Source organism: Solanum verrucosum, unplaced genomic scaffold, assembly GCF_900185275.1.
Source record: "Solanum verrucosum unplaced genomic scaffold, falcon-dt-bn FXZP01000217.1, whole genome shotgun sequence".
Lineage (NCBI taxonomy): Eukaryota > Viridiplantae > Streptophyta > Magnoliopsida > Solanales > Solanaceae > Solanum > Solanum verrucosum.
The window spans coordinates 1,869,753-1,884,885 of NW_026020032.1; the positions used below are offsets into that span (position 1 = coordinate 1,869,753).

Here is a 15,133-nt window from a genome sequence, read left to right on the forward strand (position 1 = left end):
GTATATATGCTTTAGTTTTTGGACGACAGGGGCACTAATGTTCCAAAAGTATGACGAAGAGTATCTGCATACCATTTATGATAGTTCGGGGTATATTTGTCTCTTTTTCCCCAAATAAAAACATTATGTTATTTTTATATTTTCCTATTTTTAATATGTTAAATGAAGAAAAGAAGAATTGTAAATCAAGCTGACAATTTTGAGATTAATGGCTGGGAAGTATAGTGGCATCTACAAGTCTGGGGAGAATTTCTACTTTGATGATTATAAGAATTTATACATTGAAAGATAGATTCGATTCATTGCCTTTTTAATTTCTTCAAGCACAATATTATGATATACTTATTAAAAAAGCTCTTGATTCATCATTTATTTACAATAAATAATTTGGCTCGATCTGAAAAAGCGTTGGTGGAATTGTGTTTAATTTTTAGTTGGACACAACATGTTAGGCATCGTGATACAATCATATTCTATCTCAACTGGACATGTATATTTCTAGGCTTTTTAGAGTTTTGATAAGTATATTCATAAGTCATAACTATATCATGAGCAGTGTAGGGCATCTACAAGATATAATATTAGTTACCGCTATATAACTTTAATTTCAATTTAAAACAAGTAAACCAAGGAGTGAATATTTCGGGGAAGTTACACATTTGGCCGTTCGACCAACAAATTCTACATATATTGCACATTAACTACATGTATATTATACATCTGTTGGCTATTCTTCTGAGCATACAATTATTTAAGTTAATTTTTCTTTTTGAAAATCTATAATAATGGCAGAAAAAGGAAAAAAGATCCTAAACGATAAGTGTTATGGGCTTTTGGAGGCTGGACTTGGTATTTGCCATCTCAAGCCCAATAAGTTGTGGCCCAATATAAGCTACTTGCATAGAGAAAGTTCATTTTGATTTATTGGGATATTTTCATATAGAATATATTAATTTTTGGGAGAATTATGTTTACTTCCATAAAATTTTGACTTGTAACACATTATCCACTGAGTTTTCACCATTACAAAGATTTCGACGATGTGCAAGCTCTGTTGCAGTTTAAATTTCACTTATACAAATTAAATTTTTATTCTTATATATTTTGTGTAATACAGTAATACTAGAAAACTTGTTTTCGATAGACCCTCGATTCAAATTAATTATTTAACATATTAAATATAACCTTTGGCATTATGTACACCAAATCATTCTTAGCATACTTTTGGTTAGTCAATAAAGATATACCTTTTGATAAATAAAGGTGTGATACTAATTGTAGTGATGTGTCATTATCATTTTTGTGAAAGTAATTAATATTTTTTTATAATAGTAATATAGGTGAATTAAGATATTAATATTCTTTCCCTTCTCTTAGTTTCAAAGAAAATGTATCAATTTCCTTTAAATAAACAAGGACAAGATGGAATATAATATTGAAAATCAAGCATTTACCAATTGTAGTATAGTTTTATTTTGAAGCTTTATCGATGAAGAGAACATTTAAAATCATATATTCTTTTATATCTCGAAGGAAGCGGTAAACATAGAAGGTGTTTATTATTCGAGCAAACCTTTAAAATTTCATTTTTTATCGGTATTGTCAAGTTTCGAACACACAACTCATAAATACAAAGTACTTCATATTAGTTACTTTTTTTTCTTTCACATATATCTGTTAAGAAATTATAAATAAAAAAATAATTTCATTAATTTATTTCTCAAACTTTTTTTGAATTGTTTACATTTAAAAAAAGAAAGAAAGAAAAATCAATGATAAGAGTAAAATTAATAAATTTTATAAATTAAAGTAATTTAAGATAATTATTTTTATAATATAATGTGAAGAATTAATAAGGATTAATATAGGAAAAATATCGATAAAGTCGAGTAAGGGCTGAATAAGGGGCATGAGTTGTTGCATGTTGAACACGTGTCCTATAGATCCTAAAGAACTGTAAGCCCACTATTATTTTTATTTTTTCTTTTTGGAACTTGTCTTCTACAAAAATATATATAATTTATACACAAAAACCTTGAATTATAATTCTAAAATTTTAATAAAAAGATGGGAAAGAAGCATCTATCTTCCATTGCCAACGACGTTATTCATTCATGTGCTATGTTAGTTTTTCTCTTTACTATTTTTGTTGCATTTTTTATTACTAGTATAACTACTTTCTATGGTTATTTGTTTTTTTTTCTATCGAAACTTGTCTCGTTAAAGATAGAAATAAGATATGCGTACATACTGTTATTATTAGATCTTACTTTCAAGATGATTAGGTTATGTATGTAGTTGTTGATCAAGAGATATTATCCTTGTTAACTGTGCTATAGAATTTGATTACTATTTGTATTTATATAAATTTGTAAAAATGGTTACTTGTGATGAGATAAAAGTGAAAAACATGATTTACTAAGACCATGAACAAGTGAAAAGGATAGTAAAAGAAAATAATTGAATTAGGTGTATAATTAATACTCAATATGTCTCAATTTATGTGGCATAGTTCGAATTTTGGGAGTGAGATAGTTTAAGTTAGACAATGAGTTTGGACAGAAAATCTTCAAGTTTTCTCAATAAAATTTATATATTTGAAAATTAGTAAAAAGTACTGTAAATCACAACAAAATTGACAACACAAAATATTTAAAAGATATATGACAGATAACGGTAAAATATAAACTTGTTTGAATGTCAAAATCTGAAAGGTACCACGTAAATTGGGACAACATAGAGTTAGGGGGTTCAAACCCCCTTCGGCGGAAAATATTACTATTTTTATATATGGTTATCATTATTTTTTATGTATATATAGTAGATGTCGAACCCCCTTCAATTAGTTTGTGGTTTACTTCTTCAGATTTTGAACCCATTATTAAAAATCCTAGCTCCGCCACTATATACACCATATATACAAAATTGTGAAAAGTAATTATCATCCCATTTATGTTAACTTAAGTTGTTAGAAAGATTCACATTTTTATGTTCTCGTATTATTTAATTGTGTCTTCAACACACCCTACACGTGCTCATTGAGAACTACGAGGGTGGGTTTGATTCTTTTTCATGGGTCAAACATGTGATCATAAGTAGCAGTGATCCTCGATCATAGAAATTTGTCCATTCTGATATCATGTTGAAGTGCCTAACAATTTCACCTAAACTACTAAAAAAAACTGAAATTAGCTACGAACTTTGTCACTAATCCGTTGCGACGGACAGTAGCGGATCCAGAATTATCACTAAGGAGTGTCAATGATTGTAATAAAAAATATAATTATGAGGCTAATAGAACTAGAACACACGATCTTAAGGAATTTTTGTAACATCTTAACCACTAGACTAAACCTGTTAACTTGTGTAAAGTGGTGTCAATACTTGTATCTATATATATATATATATAACCAAATCTTGACCTCTATATACAATGTAATTGTCTGACGAAAGAGTGTCGCTTGACACCCCTTGGCTAAGGGTGGTTCCGGCCCTGGCGATGGATTTTGTTGTTTAGCTACAAAATTTGTCTGTCGCTAAATCCAGTTTCTTTAGTAATGAAAGTTACGTATTTAATTATGTTTTCAACCGTTATTGATAAATGTTTCGTCGCAGGAGGTTAGGCACCTCTGTGGATGAATTAGTGCATGAATTTGAGGATGGATGGGATCCTAAAATGGGGTGTTATTCAAGGAAGTTGGTGGAATTTTGCTGCTCTAAGGCCCTCACTGATGTATGCAGTAAGTTGGAAGAGACATTAGTCGACGGTACGTTTAGTCGGATCACGTTCGATATGATGCTAGCATGGCAAATGACGAGTTCAGCTGATGAAGACAGACATTCAGTTAGTGTCCTTTGCTTTACTTTTTTATCCAATGATATCGTCTTTACTACAACTTTAATTTTGGTTATCGTTTACTTTAAGCTTCAAATTATAATGATTTGATCCTAATACCTCCTGCGGTTGCTATGTTTTAATCCTAACAGTTTGGTATTATCCGTTTCGTGCCTAAATATACTAGTTTCATATGCATACTTTTCGAAGAATGGCCTACATTTGAAAGTTCATAGTCTAGAGTTGATCAGGGAGAAAAAGGTATCTCATCTTGACCCCGAGGAAAATACGTTGTTTTACAGACTCTTCTGTCATTTACTCCTATCTTTTAAGGAAATTAAAGAAATTTTTGACCTTGTTTCATGACCGAGGATTTCCGCACTCTGTAACCAGAATAGGTCTCTGGCTTAAAACCACCCGCATTTTGAAGTTTGGAAAGAGGGCATAAACTAGTCGGACTTGCTTGAATTGATAGGCTTTTACTTCTAGTAATTTATTTGTCTGCCATGTGTAAGATGATCACTCTATAAGTACGAGTTTATTTAGATGCTACTACATTTCCATTTTTATTACGGATCTCAATCCATATTTCTCTTGTAATCACTCTTAACACGTCGACTTGTGTTTGTACCTACATAGGATATCAGTGATTCTGTTTTTTAGCATAAGCGAACAAGAACGGTTTTATTACCTTTACAGATGCCTTTGGCGTTATTTTTCCCCTGATGAAATGTGCTATGTGGTAAGTTTTTTCCTTTATATTACAGGAGTGCGTGGCAAAAGAAAAAGAAGACAGGAAAATAACTTGTAAAGTGCCTCAAGAACAAGATGACATATCGTTGTTCTACTCGGATGTCATGCCGCTCCTTGTAAGGAACTTGTATCTTAACTAGAAATTTTCTTTTTGTCACATTGTGCTACTCGATAGACGCTCGGATTTCATCTGGTGCGCGCCTCCTGATAAGTGATATGTATTTCTTCTCTGTACCACACTAACTTAAGATGCTAGTAAGAAAAATGGAAAGCTAATAACTAACTACGTACCCGAAATCTTCATGTTATACCTTAGATTCTTACAGTACATTTACGTTTGATTTGACAGGTTGATAATGAACCAGGTGTTGGAGAGGATGCATTCCTGTGGATGGGGACGCTTGTACATTTAGTAGCCGATATTATTAATGGACGATTTACTTTCGAGACGCTGACAGCATCTACGGAAAATCGACTTCATTATCCCGCTTATGACATGTTTCTGAAAGAGATTGAAAGGTAATTCTTGTTTCTCGTTTGGAAAAATACTAATAATAGTGTTGTTGGGGTTGAGGTATAGTTGATTGACTGATTGATTGGTTCCATTGATTAGATGTGTGAAGCATTTGCAAACACAAACAACCCCAACAGGCATGGAAATGGCGGACGATGAGTTCATACTACACGTGGAAGGAACTGGAAGTTCGCAGAGAGTAGTGCGCCACATTGGAGGCACAAGTTGGCCTGGTATGTCTTGCCTTTAATTGTGGTTTGTGTTGTTACCTGGCTCGGGATTTCTAACGGACTTCTTATTTCTAGGTAGGCTGACTCTAACGAACTATGCCCTCTACTTCGAGGCATCTGGTGTTCTCTCTTACAAAGAAGCTATTAAGCTCGATCTTTCGAAAGACAGTGAACAAAGTGTCAAGACAGCTGCCACGGGTCCATGGGGTGCTCCTCTCTTCGACAAAGCCATAGTATATGAATCATCTGAATTGTAAGTACTCTTAATGACTTCTAAATATGTTTGCACCAGTTAATCAAGTTCTCCGGGATTTCCTCAAGGACTAAATTGCATTCAAGTTCTTCGGTCTTTTCTCGAGGACTAAATTGCATTTTCATTTACTAGAGACATGAGAAAGCGGGTAATAGTCATCTTAAACACTTCAGGAATATGTTGCTCGGACTCTTCGAAAATGTTGACGGGATCATGTCGGATCCTTTAAAAGTAATACATTTTTGGAGGATCTAAAACAGGTGGGGCAGCATTTTTGAAGTGTCCCAGCAACATAACTTGAGGTAATCACGAATTCCAGGCCAACTTACTAATCGACTTGTGTTCTCCGTTTAGGCAAGAAGGGGTTGTCATTGAATTTCCAGAAATAACAAGCTCAACAAGACGCGACCACTGGCTTTCTCTTGTGAAGGAAATTATGCTATTGCATAGGTTTTTACGGAAGTTCAAAATAGATTCATCATTGGAGTCATGGGAAATGCACGCGAGGACAATACTAGGAATCATTAGGCTACATGCAGCTAGAGAAATGCTTAGGATATCTCCTCCAGGCCCCAAAAACTTCCTAATTTTCGACTTGCTCGATGAATTGCCGAAGGGAGATTACGTGCTTAAAGAGCTTGCCGAGAGTTTGAAGAAAGTTGACACTAGACACCCGTGTAGTGCTAGCTCGATCTTGAGGAGCCTTAATGTCTCCCAAATGTTTGTTCCAAGTGTAGAATTAAAAGAAATCCAAAAAGATATCAATGACGTCCCTACTTCGCCAGTACAAGTCGACCATGTTTCGTCATTGGAGAGTGCTATTGATCAGTCGCGGGAGGAAGCTAAAGAAATTCAAAAGGCTAAAGCTACGGTCGAGGATCTGAAAGACGAAGGAATCGGCAATAGTGTCCAGGTTCTTATGGTAGGTTGCCACTCTACTCCTGTTTACGAGTGTTGTGCATCTCGTATTCCTAATTGAAAAGGTCTCGATATGTGTATGTACCTTTATGCTGCATATCGATTGTGCTAAAGTATGTTCTATTTTTCTTTAGGGTCTGCTTAAACCACTAAAAAAGTTAGTTCCATATGTTCAAGATGCTTTTACATGGGAAAGGCCGGTATCCAGTACCATTCTTGTGGTAACGACGTTGGTTGTTATTTACAAGTGAGTTTCCTTATTCCCGCTTTGTCACTTGCCTACGTTTGATGTCAAACAGTGAACTTCTATTGTTTTAGTAAGTCCCTATACGAGCTAACGGATGCTTGTGACTGTAGCGAGTGGGTCGGCAAGGCAATAGCTGCTCTCTTATTGGGAATTGTCGCTGCGATGATATGGGCTAGACGAAGGAGGATACCAGATAAGGTCGACAGGATAGTCGTCTACACTGGATCCGATCAGACAACAATGGAAAGTATAGTGTCGGCGCAACTGGGGCTGAGAAGCGTCTATGACTTGATCCAAACGATGAATGTAACTATACTGAAAATTTGGTCAGTGTTGGTTTCGAAAGCTCCAAAGGTACGTTATTTTGCCCTGCATCTGAACTCATAATCTCAAATGAACGAGTTTAAGGTTCGTATTCAGTGCTAAAAACTTATAACGATGAATCCCTTGAATTTAAATCCTGAATCCGCTTTTGATTGCAGCATGCAGATATGGTAATGGTATCATTGGTCGTTGCAGCGGTGATTTTAGCCGTGGTGCCTTTTAAGTTCATTCTTATGGCGGTGACGTCATATGGCTTTGTGGCAGCATCAAAGATAGGGAAAAGCAAGCAAAATGAGAAAGGAAATAGGAGATTACAGGAGTGGTGGGACTCTATACCGGTTGTTCCCGTAGATATTGTGAACGAAATCGAGCCCGATACGTAATCTTGGACGCCAATATGATCCTGGTTTGTTTCTTAGCCTCCTTATCGAATAATTGTGTTCGTTTCAATACCATCTATTATTTCAACTTCCAACTCGAAACATATTTGTGATATGTTTTTCTTTGTATACGCTTCGATTTGCAAGTGTTCCTTATATTTGATGTCCAATTCGCGAATTGTGTTTATGTTTTGTGTTATGGCAGGGTACCTGAAGACGCGTCATCGCGATAAAAAGGAATAATTTACCTAATATAGCAAGTGAAATGGTGTATTTCATGTATACATGTGTTAATACTTTCATCGTTTTGTAACGCAGTGTGAATTACATAGTTTTTTTTTTTTTCCTGGAATAAGAGTTTGATGAATTTTTGTAGAACAATAAGCATCAGATGTCATATGCAGGTTATAGTTTGCAATTGTCTGCAAAACTTGTGGTTAATTGAACAAGTTTACTATCTTGAAATATATATCCTGAACGTCACTTTTATAAGCGGAAGTTAGAACTTATGTTCGATGTAACAATATATATATATATATAAAATTGCAACGTCCTGATATTCGGACTAGACAAGGCTGACACATGTCCAGCTTAATAGTGATGATATTATCTGCTTTGCTCTTTGAACACGCATGACTTTAAAATACGTCATTAGGGTATAAGGTTTATTTTGTTTTCTATATTTTCTATACATTTTTTTTTTCATATTCGAATTTTTTGTTCCAAATTTCTCTGTTTCCTTTTTTGTATGTCTTTCCAAAACCCATCTAACTAATTTTCAAATTTAACTTTAAGATGAACCAATTTGAGAGAAATAAAATAAGTCGAGTTAATGAATTTGTGAATTATATTTTTATGGGCTGATTTTGTCATATTTAATCAACATCTTTTGCTTAAAGAGTGGTTAGCCAAAATCGTTGATTAAACTAATTTATAAATATCTTTATCTATACATCTTTAATTTGATTTATTTATAATTTTTTTAACACTTTTAAGTCTTTACAATTCAAACTTTAATATTTGATTTTACTAACTAAAAATAATTAATAAGTATCAAGTGTTTATCAACTGTTGAAGTTAAATTTTATAACTAAATAATTATGTCTTTGACTAGAAATATTATTTCACAGTGGGTTTGTAGTTTGTATTTTGTCCGGTTCTTGGATCTCATCATGCCTCTTTGCAATTATATACTTATCGTCTAACCCAAGTTGCACCGCTTTTACAGAAACTTCATTCAAGAAGTTAGATTATATTCTTAGGAATATGTTATAGGGTATAGGCAAAAAGTTCTCTTACTAGCAAAAGTAAGCAAGATTATTAAAAACGTATAAACAGGGGCGGCTCAAGCATATTAGTGGTCTAAAGTAAAAATTAAACTGGGCCTTAAACTTAAATTGTTAATAACTTTTATATAATTGATTTGTTCTAGTTTTCAATTGATAATATAACCATTCTTATTTTAAATTATATATCATGAGATATAGTACTTCAAATATGTCAAATTTTTTCTAATAATTCCTTCATTTTTCGTGAAAATTTACTTTTTCTACAAATAGTATTCAATATTTGTTAAAAATAATAATAACTTATCACCTATTATTATTAAAAATGAGGCCCCTTAAATTTCGAGGACTAAGACACATGTCTTTTTTTTAACACTATCGAGCCGCCCCTCCGTATAAATATTAAAATATATTATAATTTTTTTATATTCCTTAGAAGTAAAAGTAGCAAGATTATTACAACGTATAAATATTAAAATATATTAGATTTTTTTTTTTGTATTCCTTAAAAGTTTTACCATGATATAAAGTCAGAAGTACTTTTGTAAAAACTAGTGGTAAAAACTTCTAGTGGTAAAATTTTTATTCATTTAGCAACAATCCTTACCCACACAATCAAAGGTCAATTTTTGCTTGGCTCACAAAAACTATTGCACTTCTAATTACCTTTTGAGAGGCCATAGTTTTAGTATATTATTAGGATACACAAATATCCATTAAATGATAATATATACTTTGTTTCGTATAGAGTATTTGAAAGTAAATAAATACACACGTCTTTGTCTTACAAATCTTATTTAAATTTGATTTAATTAGACTATTAAATTAAGAAGATACCAATAAAATTTAGGAATAATCAACAAGATCTTTTTTATTTTAGAATGGTAAACATCGAATTAGTGTAATTGATAAAGATAAAACTAATAAATATTATTTTTTTTAAAAAAAAAAATCATTGAAATGTTCTTAAACTTTCTACAAAAATTCAAATTTTAAAATAGTTTTACCAAAAAACTATATAATAAAAACAAACTAAAAGTACATTATAGAATAAAATATTCAAGAATCTCAATTCTCTGAACTTTTACTTTATCGAATAAAATTCAATTTCCACCTTATAAATTTATTAACCAAACTAAAAAAATTCATAAATTATATAAGAATGACCATTTAATTTCTCATTTATTTATTTTTTGGCTATAATTTCTCAAAATTAGTTTTTCGAGGGAACAATTCCTTAACTACCTTTTATACCTTAACCTATTTGTCTTCTCTTCTCATTTTTTTGTTTTTTTGGTTATACTCTGTTCTTACCGAAAAAAAAAATCACCAGTTTTTTTCAGTTTCTTGGCCATGAAATCCAAAATCAAACAAGATTTTATTGATGAAAATCAAGAAATAATTGAAATTCAGAGGAGAATAATAGTAAAAATCTCAGACCCAGATGCTACAGAATCATCTTCAGATGATGAAAAACAGCAAAAAAGACCAAAGATTATTGTTCATGAGATTGTTCAGAAAAAGGTAAAGATTCAATCTTTTTTACTAAATAGTAAAAACCCATTACATTTTTATCAGTTGCCTCCTCCTAGGGTTCGAAAAAGAAAGTATCAGAAAAAGGCTATTTCTGCAAAATCTGGAAATCCGCCATTAATGGTGGAATCTCAGAACTTGGATTCAACGAAGGTAAAGACTCGTTTTTCACTAAAAAACAGAAACTTTTTGAGTTTTGATGAATCTTCTGGTAAATTGCCTCCTATGGTTCGAAAGAGAAAATCTGGAAAATTTGCTACTGAGATTAGAGACCCATTTAGCAAGAAAAGAATTTGGTTGGGTACTTTTAATACTCCTGAAGAAGCTTCTGAGGTTTATCAATCTAAGAAACTTGAGTTTCAGGAGAAGTTGGAAAAGGCTAAAAATGCAAATGTGGATAAGGTTATTTCTGCAAAATTTGAACTTGGGGCTTCTTCTTCGAGTGATCCGCCATTAATGGCTGATTCTCAAAACACAGATTCATCAGATGAGTCTGATGATAGATTGAAGAAGGCTAAAAATGCAAAAGAGAAAATGGTTATTTCTGCAAAATTTGAACTTGGTTCTTCTTCTTCGAGTGATCCGCCATTAATGGATGATTCTCAAAACACAGATTCATCAAATGAGTCAGATGATATATTGAAGAAGGCTAAAAATGCAAAAGATAAAATGGCTATTTCTGCAAACTCTGAACCTGGTTCTTCTTCAAGTGAGGCTATATTAATGGTGGATGAGATTGATGAGCAATTGAATAAGGCTATAAATGCAAATGTGGAAAAGGGTATTTCTGCAAAATCTGAACTTGGTTCTTCTTCTAGTGATCAAGTGGATGCACAAACCTCGGATTCATCGAATGGGGTTGAAGAAAGTGATGAAGAAATGTGGATGGGGCAGTGGATACAAATTTCAGGTGATAAAGAAGTTAAATTTTCGCATAAATTGGGCGTTCCTGTTGTTGACAATTACGGTTTTTTGTTAGGTGAATTTAGTAAATTGGATGATCTTAGTATTTCTGCTTGAGATAACTATAGTTCCATAAATACTATGTTCGGAACTTGCAGCAATTTTAGGTGATTAGGTCCAATTTGTGAATATTAACCGTGGCAATTGCAAGTCGACGAATAAGTGTTCATGTGTTATGGAATTTGTTGTAATGGTTATATAACTTTGAATGCAGCAATGGAAATTTGTTCGTCAAATAGAAATTTGAGTTCTTGAATCTTTGTTTGTAGAATATGTTATTATTATGATCTCTCTTCTTTTTGATGAAATCTTCCATCTGTTCGATCCTTTCCTACTTTGTTCAAATTAAATGTATAGATACTTGATATGTGTTTGCTATGTTGCTCGGACACTCCAAAATGCACTACTTTTGTTGGGCTTGATGGATGATGTCTCGGGGTCGTCTGTCGGGACTTGATGTAATGTGAACTGTGTTGATGAGATGGAGTCTCGATTTGTGTGTCGAGAAGAATCAATTGGACGTTACAAGTCTAAAGTTGGGCATTGAGGTATGTAACGGCTGAAACTCATCTTTGGCATTAAGGCATGACTTCCTACCACGTGTTTCCTCTATACGAGTCTATAAGCTCCCATGTCACGAAACAATATGTGATATTTTTGAATAGTTTCCTACCATTTGTTTCCTCTAGACGAGTCTATAAGCTCCCATCTCATGAAAGGACTTGTGACATTTTTGAATAGTCTGAGCAACATAGTGTGTTTGTATGTATTTTTTGGTTGAAACTTGGGTGGGTTGAGGGGTGGGGGTGTTTAGTTGGTCTCATGAGAAGATCTAATCTTGACACAAATACTCACTATGTACAGAGAGAGTCGAAATGGACTGAATTGGCATGGCCTAAGTTGCGCGGACTCTTCACTTTTGATGCTGCACCCGTGTCAGATTCTCCAAAAATACACTACTTTTGGCGAATCCGACACACACCTCTTGACATTTTTGAAGAGTTCGAGCAACATAGGGCATGGCAACCAAAACAGTAATCTAAACTAGCAACTATTACATCAGCTACTACTATGTCCTACTCTTCATAGAAATGTGTTCTTGCACAATTTTCCTTGTGTTGGAGTTTCTGTGTAGCTCGGAATATCCTTCGGTTTTTTTCAATTGATATGTGGTATACATAGCTTCTGTCAAACACATTCTGTAAATTGTTCCTACTGGGCTTTTGTCCCCTTAGCATTTGCATATGCCCCAATGAAGCTCTTCTTGCCCCATGTCATTGTTTGTCTGTCGATTCCTTGCCAGTATAGGATCCTATTCAAGATAACGCCAAGATGGTCAATAGTTTCACTCTCCCTATTGCATTTCACTATTTCAGATCCGTTTTGGTGAGCCTGGATTGTTACTAATGATCCTACTCCATTGGACTTAGTTGAAAACACCTCTAAGTGAGACATACATCTTCTTGATGTTGATTATATCACTTTCCTGATAGCCAGTAGCTTGTAGTTGTTGTTTGGTTATCACACCTATATAACTATATGCTCCATTTAATATAATAAATGAATAATTCTTTAAACGTTTAAATATATCTAAGACAATTTAGTGAAAATTGATTTTATTGTATTATGTTTTTTGTTAAAATTTAAATCTAGTTGAAACTCATCTCTAACTTTTCTTATTGTATCAAAAGGTTCTGGTGTAGTCTTTTCGAACTGCACATAAAATTGTGAAGAGTTCTACATGCGATAAGTGTTTCCTTACGCGTAACTAGTTCCAAAGGTAATGTATCAGCTTGAACTTCATCATCAACATTGTTTTTTCGATGATATCCACAATTTCTTCTAAGTTTTGAATCTCTGAACATGTATCATTTTTATCCGGGTAATCCAATAAACTATTGACATCCATATTATTGCGGTAAGCGAGATCATTGGGTTCATGAATAAATTTATTTATGTGAATTCAATAAATATGATACATAAATTAATAAAATATAATAATTTTGATGTAATTAAAGTTAACCTTCATTGAATCAAAATACTCTTTAAATTAATAAATATTTTTTTATTGATGAAATAATACCTCTATAAAAAAAATATATATTTCATGATCCCATTTATATTAATTTAGTGAGATTTTATTCTACATATATTGAAAATCATTTAAAGCTCCAAGATACTATTTTAACTACATCATAATAGCCATTAGAAAACTTGAAAGATTCTCTTAACATATAATTTATACTTAATTATGAAGGGCCATGTTTTAAATGATTTTCCCTTCTTGTTTTATGTATATTCACGATTCAAATACAAATTAATCAAGAAGTCAAAATAATAGATGCTTATTATAGAAATTTATTTATAATCAATTAAAAAAAAATTATACAACGGTGAATAATACAGAAACACATGAGATAAAAATATATACACGTCAAAATTAATTGGGTATCATTTACCAAATTAGGAAATTTTTTTAATATTCAATGTCAAATTAGGGATATTAATAAATAATAAATGTAAAGTAGAGGGACTAATCTTGCAATTTTTGAATAAATACTTAACTATTTTCCTTTTTTGAAAAAATAAAACTCGTTTTGTTAAATTCTTTTCCAAATAAAATTAGGACCAAAAGTTTCCAATTATTTTATAAAAAAAAACGTGTTTTTATTCAATTTTTTTCCTAAAATGAATAAGAAAACTTCATTATATATATCCACAATTTAACCTCCATTTTATCACATCTCAAAATTTTCTTTTTTCTACTCTGTTTTTAGTTAATGAAATAATTTCTTTTTTTCCCTCTCAAATCTTTGATCATGAAGTTTAATAAAAAAATTTCGAAGACTTCTTACGTCAGATTGTATCCTGTTGGTGTTCGTAAGAGAAAAAATGGGAAATTTTGCGCTGAAATCAAACACCCATTTAACAAGAAAATGGTTTGGTTGGGTACTTTCGTTACTGCTGATGAAGCTTTCGAAAGTTACAAGTCGAAGAAGCTTCAGTTTGAAGAACTAATCATGGCTAAAGATGCAAAAAAGAGACAGAAATTTGAAAAATCTGTTCAAGAATCATTAATGGGTATTGCTGAGAATACGAATTCATCAAATGGGGTTGAGGAAAAAATTGATCTTTTTACAGAGGAAAAACAAGAATCGTTAATGGGTGATTCTGAGAATTTAATTTCGAATTTGAATTTGAATTCGATTTCATCAAATGGGGTTGAAGAAAAAAGCAATCTTTTTGCAGGGGTTGAAAGTGATGAAGAACTGTTTAAGGGGACTTGGGTGAAAATTTCAGAGGGTAAAGAAGTAATGTTTTCACATAATTTGGGGGTTCCCGTTATCGATAATTATGGATTTTTGTTGGGTGAATTTAGCGATTTGGATGATCTTAGATTTATGTAAAGTAATATTGATTAAAAAAAAATTGTTGGAAGAAGTATTACATAAATGAGTTTGATGAATACAAACATTCAATATAGTGATCGTAAAACGTATCTTCTTTGTTTTATTTTACTTGATTCATATTGACTTGATATAATCTTGAACAACTTTCACATATAGCAAACATAAAAATTATATTTGTATGTTATAGCTATAGTTTGCATAATTGCGCTCCATAACAAATTTTATGTTTGCTATGGAGCTTTTGATTTGTATAATTCGCTACAAACATTCAATTTACAACAATTGTCAAATCAATAATTTACTTCTCAATGAATGGTTTATTAATGTGAGAAAATTAATTTTGTCAATATTAGTATGGTGTATAATGAAATGAAAGTTTGTTAATTACGTATAAGACAATTAAGTTTGATAAGCACAAATATTCAATTTATAATGAAATTATTTTTCTTATTTTTACAAAACTTATTTTCTTTTAAAAAAACATCCT

The 15,133-nt window shown here is 32.1% G+C and overlaps 3 protein-coding genes across 3 annotated transcripts; all 3 read left to right on the forward strand.

The window, feature by feature from the left end:
* The first annotated feature begins 2,060 nt into the window (after positions 1-2,060).
* Positions 2,061-7,457, forward strand: LOC125821521 (uncharacterized). Its single transcript, XM_049500938.1, has 10 exons — positions 2,061-2,123; positions 3,616-3,844; positions 4,603-4,704; positions 4,938-5,107; positions 5,202-5,335; positions 5,408-5,585; positions 5,940-6,507; positions 6,638-6,750; positions 6,861-7,104; positions 7,233-7,457. Exons 1-10 carry the CDS (start codon positions 2,068-2,070, stop codon positions 7,455-7,457), a joined length of 2,019 nt encoding a protein of 672 aa, XP_049356895.1. The 5' UTR covers positions 2,061-2,067.
* Positions 7,458-10,041: 2,584 nt separating this feature from the next.
* Positions 10,042-11,459, forward strand: LOC125821461 (ethylene-responsive transcription factor RAP2-2-like). Its single transcript, XM_049500876.1, has one exon. The coding sequence runs from the start codon at positions 10,094-10,096 to the stop codon at positions 11,291-11,293; it is 1,200 nt and encodes a 399-aa protein (XP_049356833.1). The 5' UTR covers positions 10,042-10,093; the 3' UTR covers positions 11,294-11,459.
* A 2,596-nt stretch (positions 11,460-14,055) lies between these two features.
* Positions 14,056-14,643, forward strand: LOC125821538 (ethylene-responsive transcription factor 11-like). The gene has a single exon (XM_049500957.1). The coding sequence runs from the start codon at positions 14,056-14,058 to the stop codon at positions 14,641-14,643; it is 588 nt and encodes a 195-aa protein (XP_049356914.1).
* The last annotated feature ends 490 nt before the right edge of the window (positions 14,644-15,133 follow it).

What these genes read in the sequence shown, in the direction of transcription:
- LOC125821521 (XM_049500938.1), top strand. Translation starts at nt 2,068, where the DNA reads ATGGGAAAGAAGCATCTATCTTCCATTGCCAACGACGTTATTCATTCA. An exon ending in ATAGTGTCCAGGTTCTTATG is followed by an intron (nt 6,508 to 6,637) that starts GTAGGTTGCCAC and finishes ATTTTTCTTTAG; the next exon opens with GGTCTGCTTAAACCACTAAA. An exon ending in ACGTTGGTTGTTATTTACAA is followed by an intron (nt 6,751 to 6,860) that starts GTGAGTTTCCTT and finishes TTGTGACTGTAG; the next exon opens with CGAGTGGGTCGGCAAGGCAA.
- LOC125821461 (XM_049500876.1), top strand. Translation starts at nt 10,094, where the DNA reads ATGAAATCCAAAATCAAACAAGATTTTATTGATGAAAATCAAGAAATA.
- LOC125821538 (XM_049500957.1), top strand. Translation starts at nt 14,056, where the DNA reads ATGAAGTTTAATAAAAAAATTTCGAAGACTTCTTACGTCAGATTGTAT.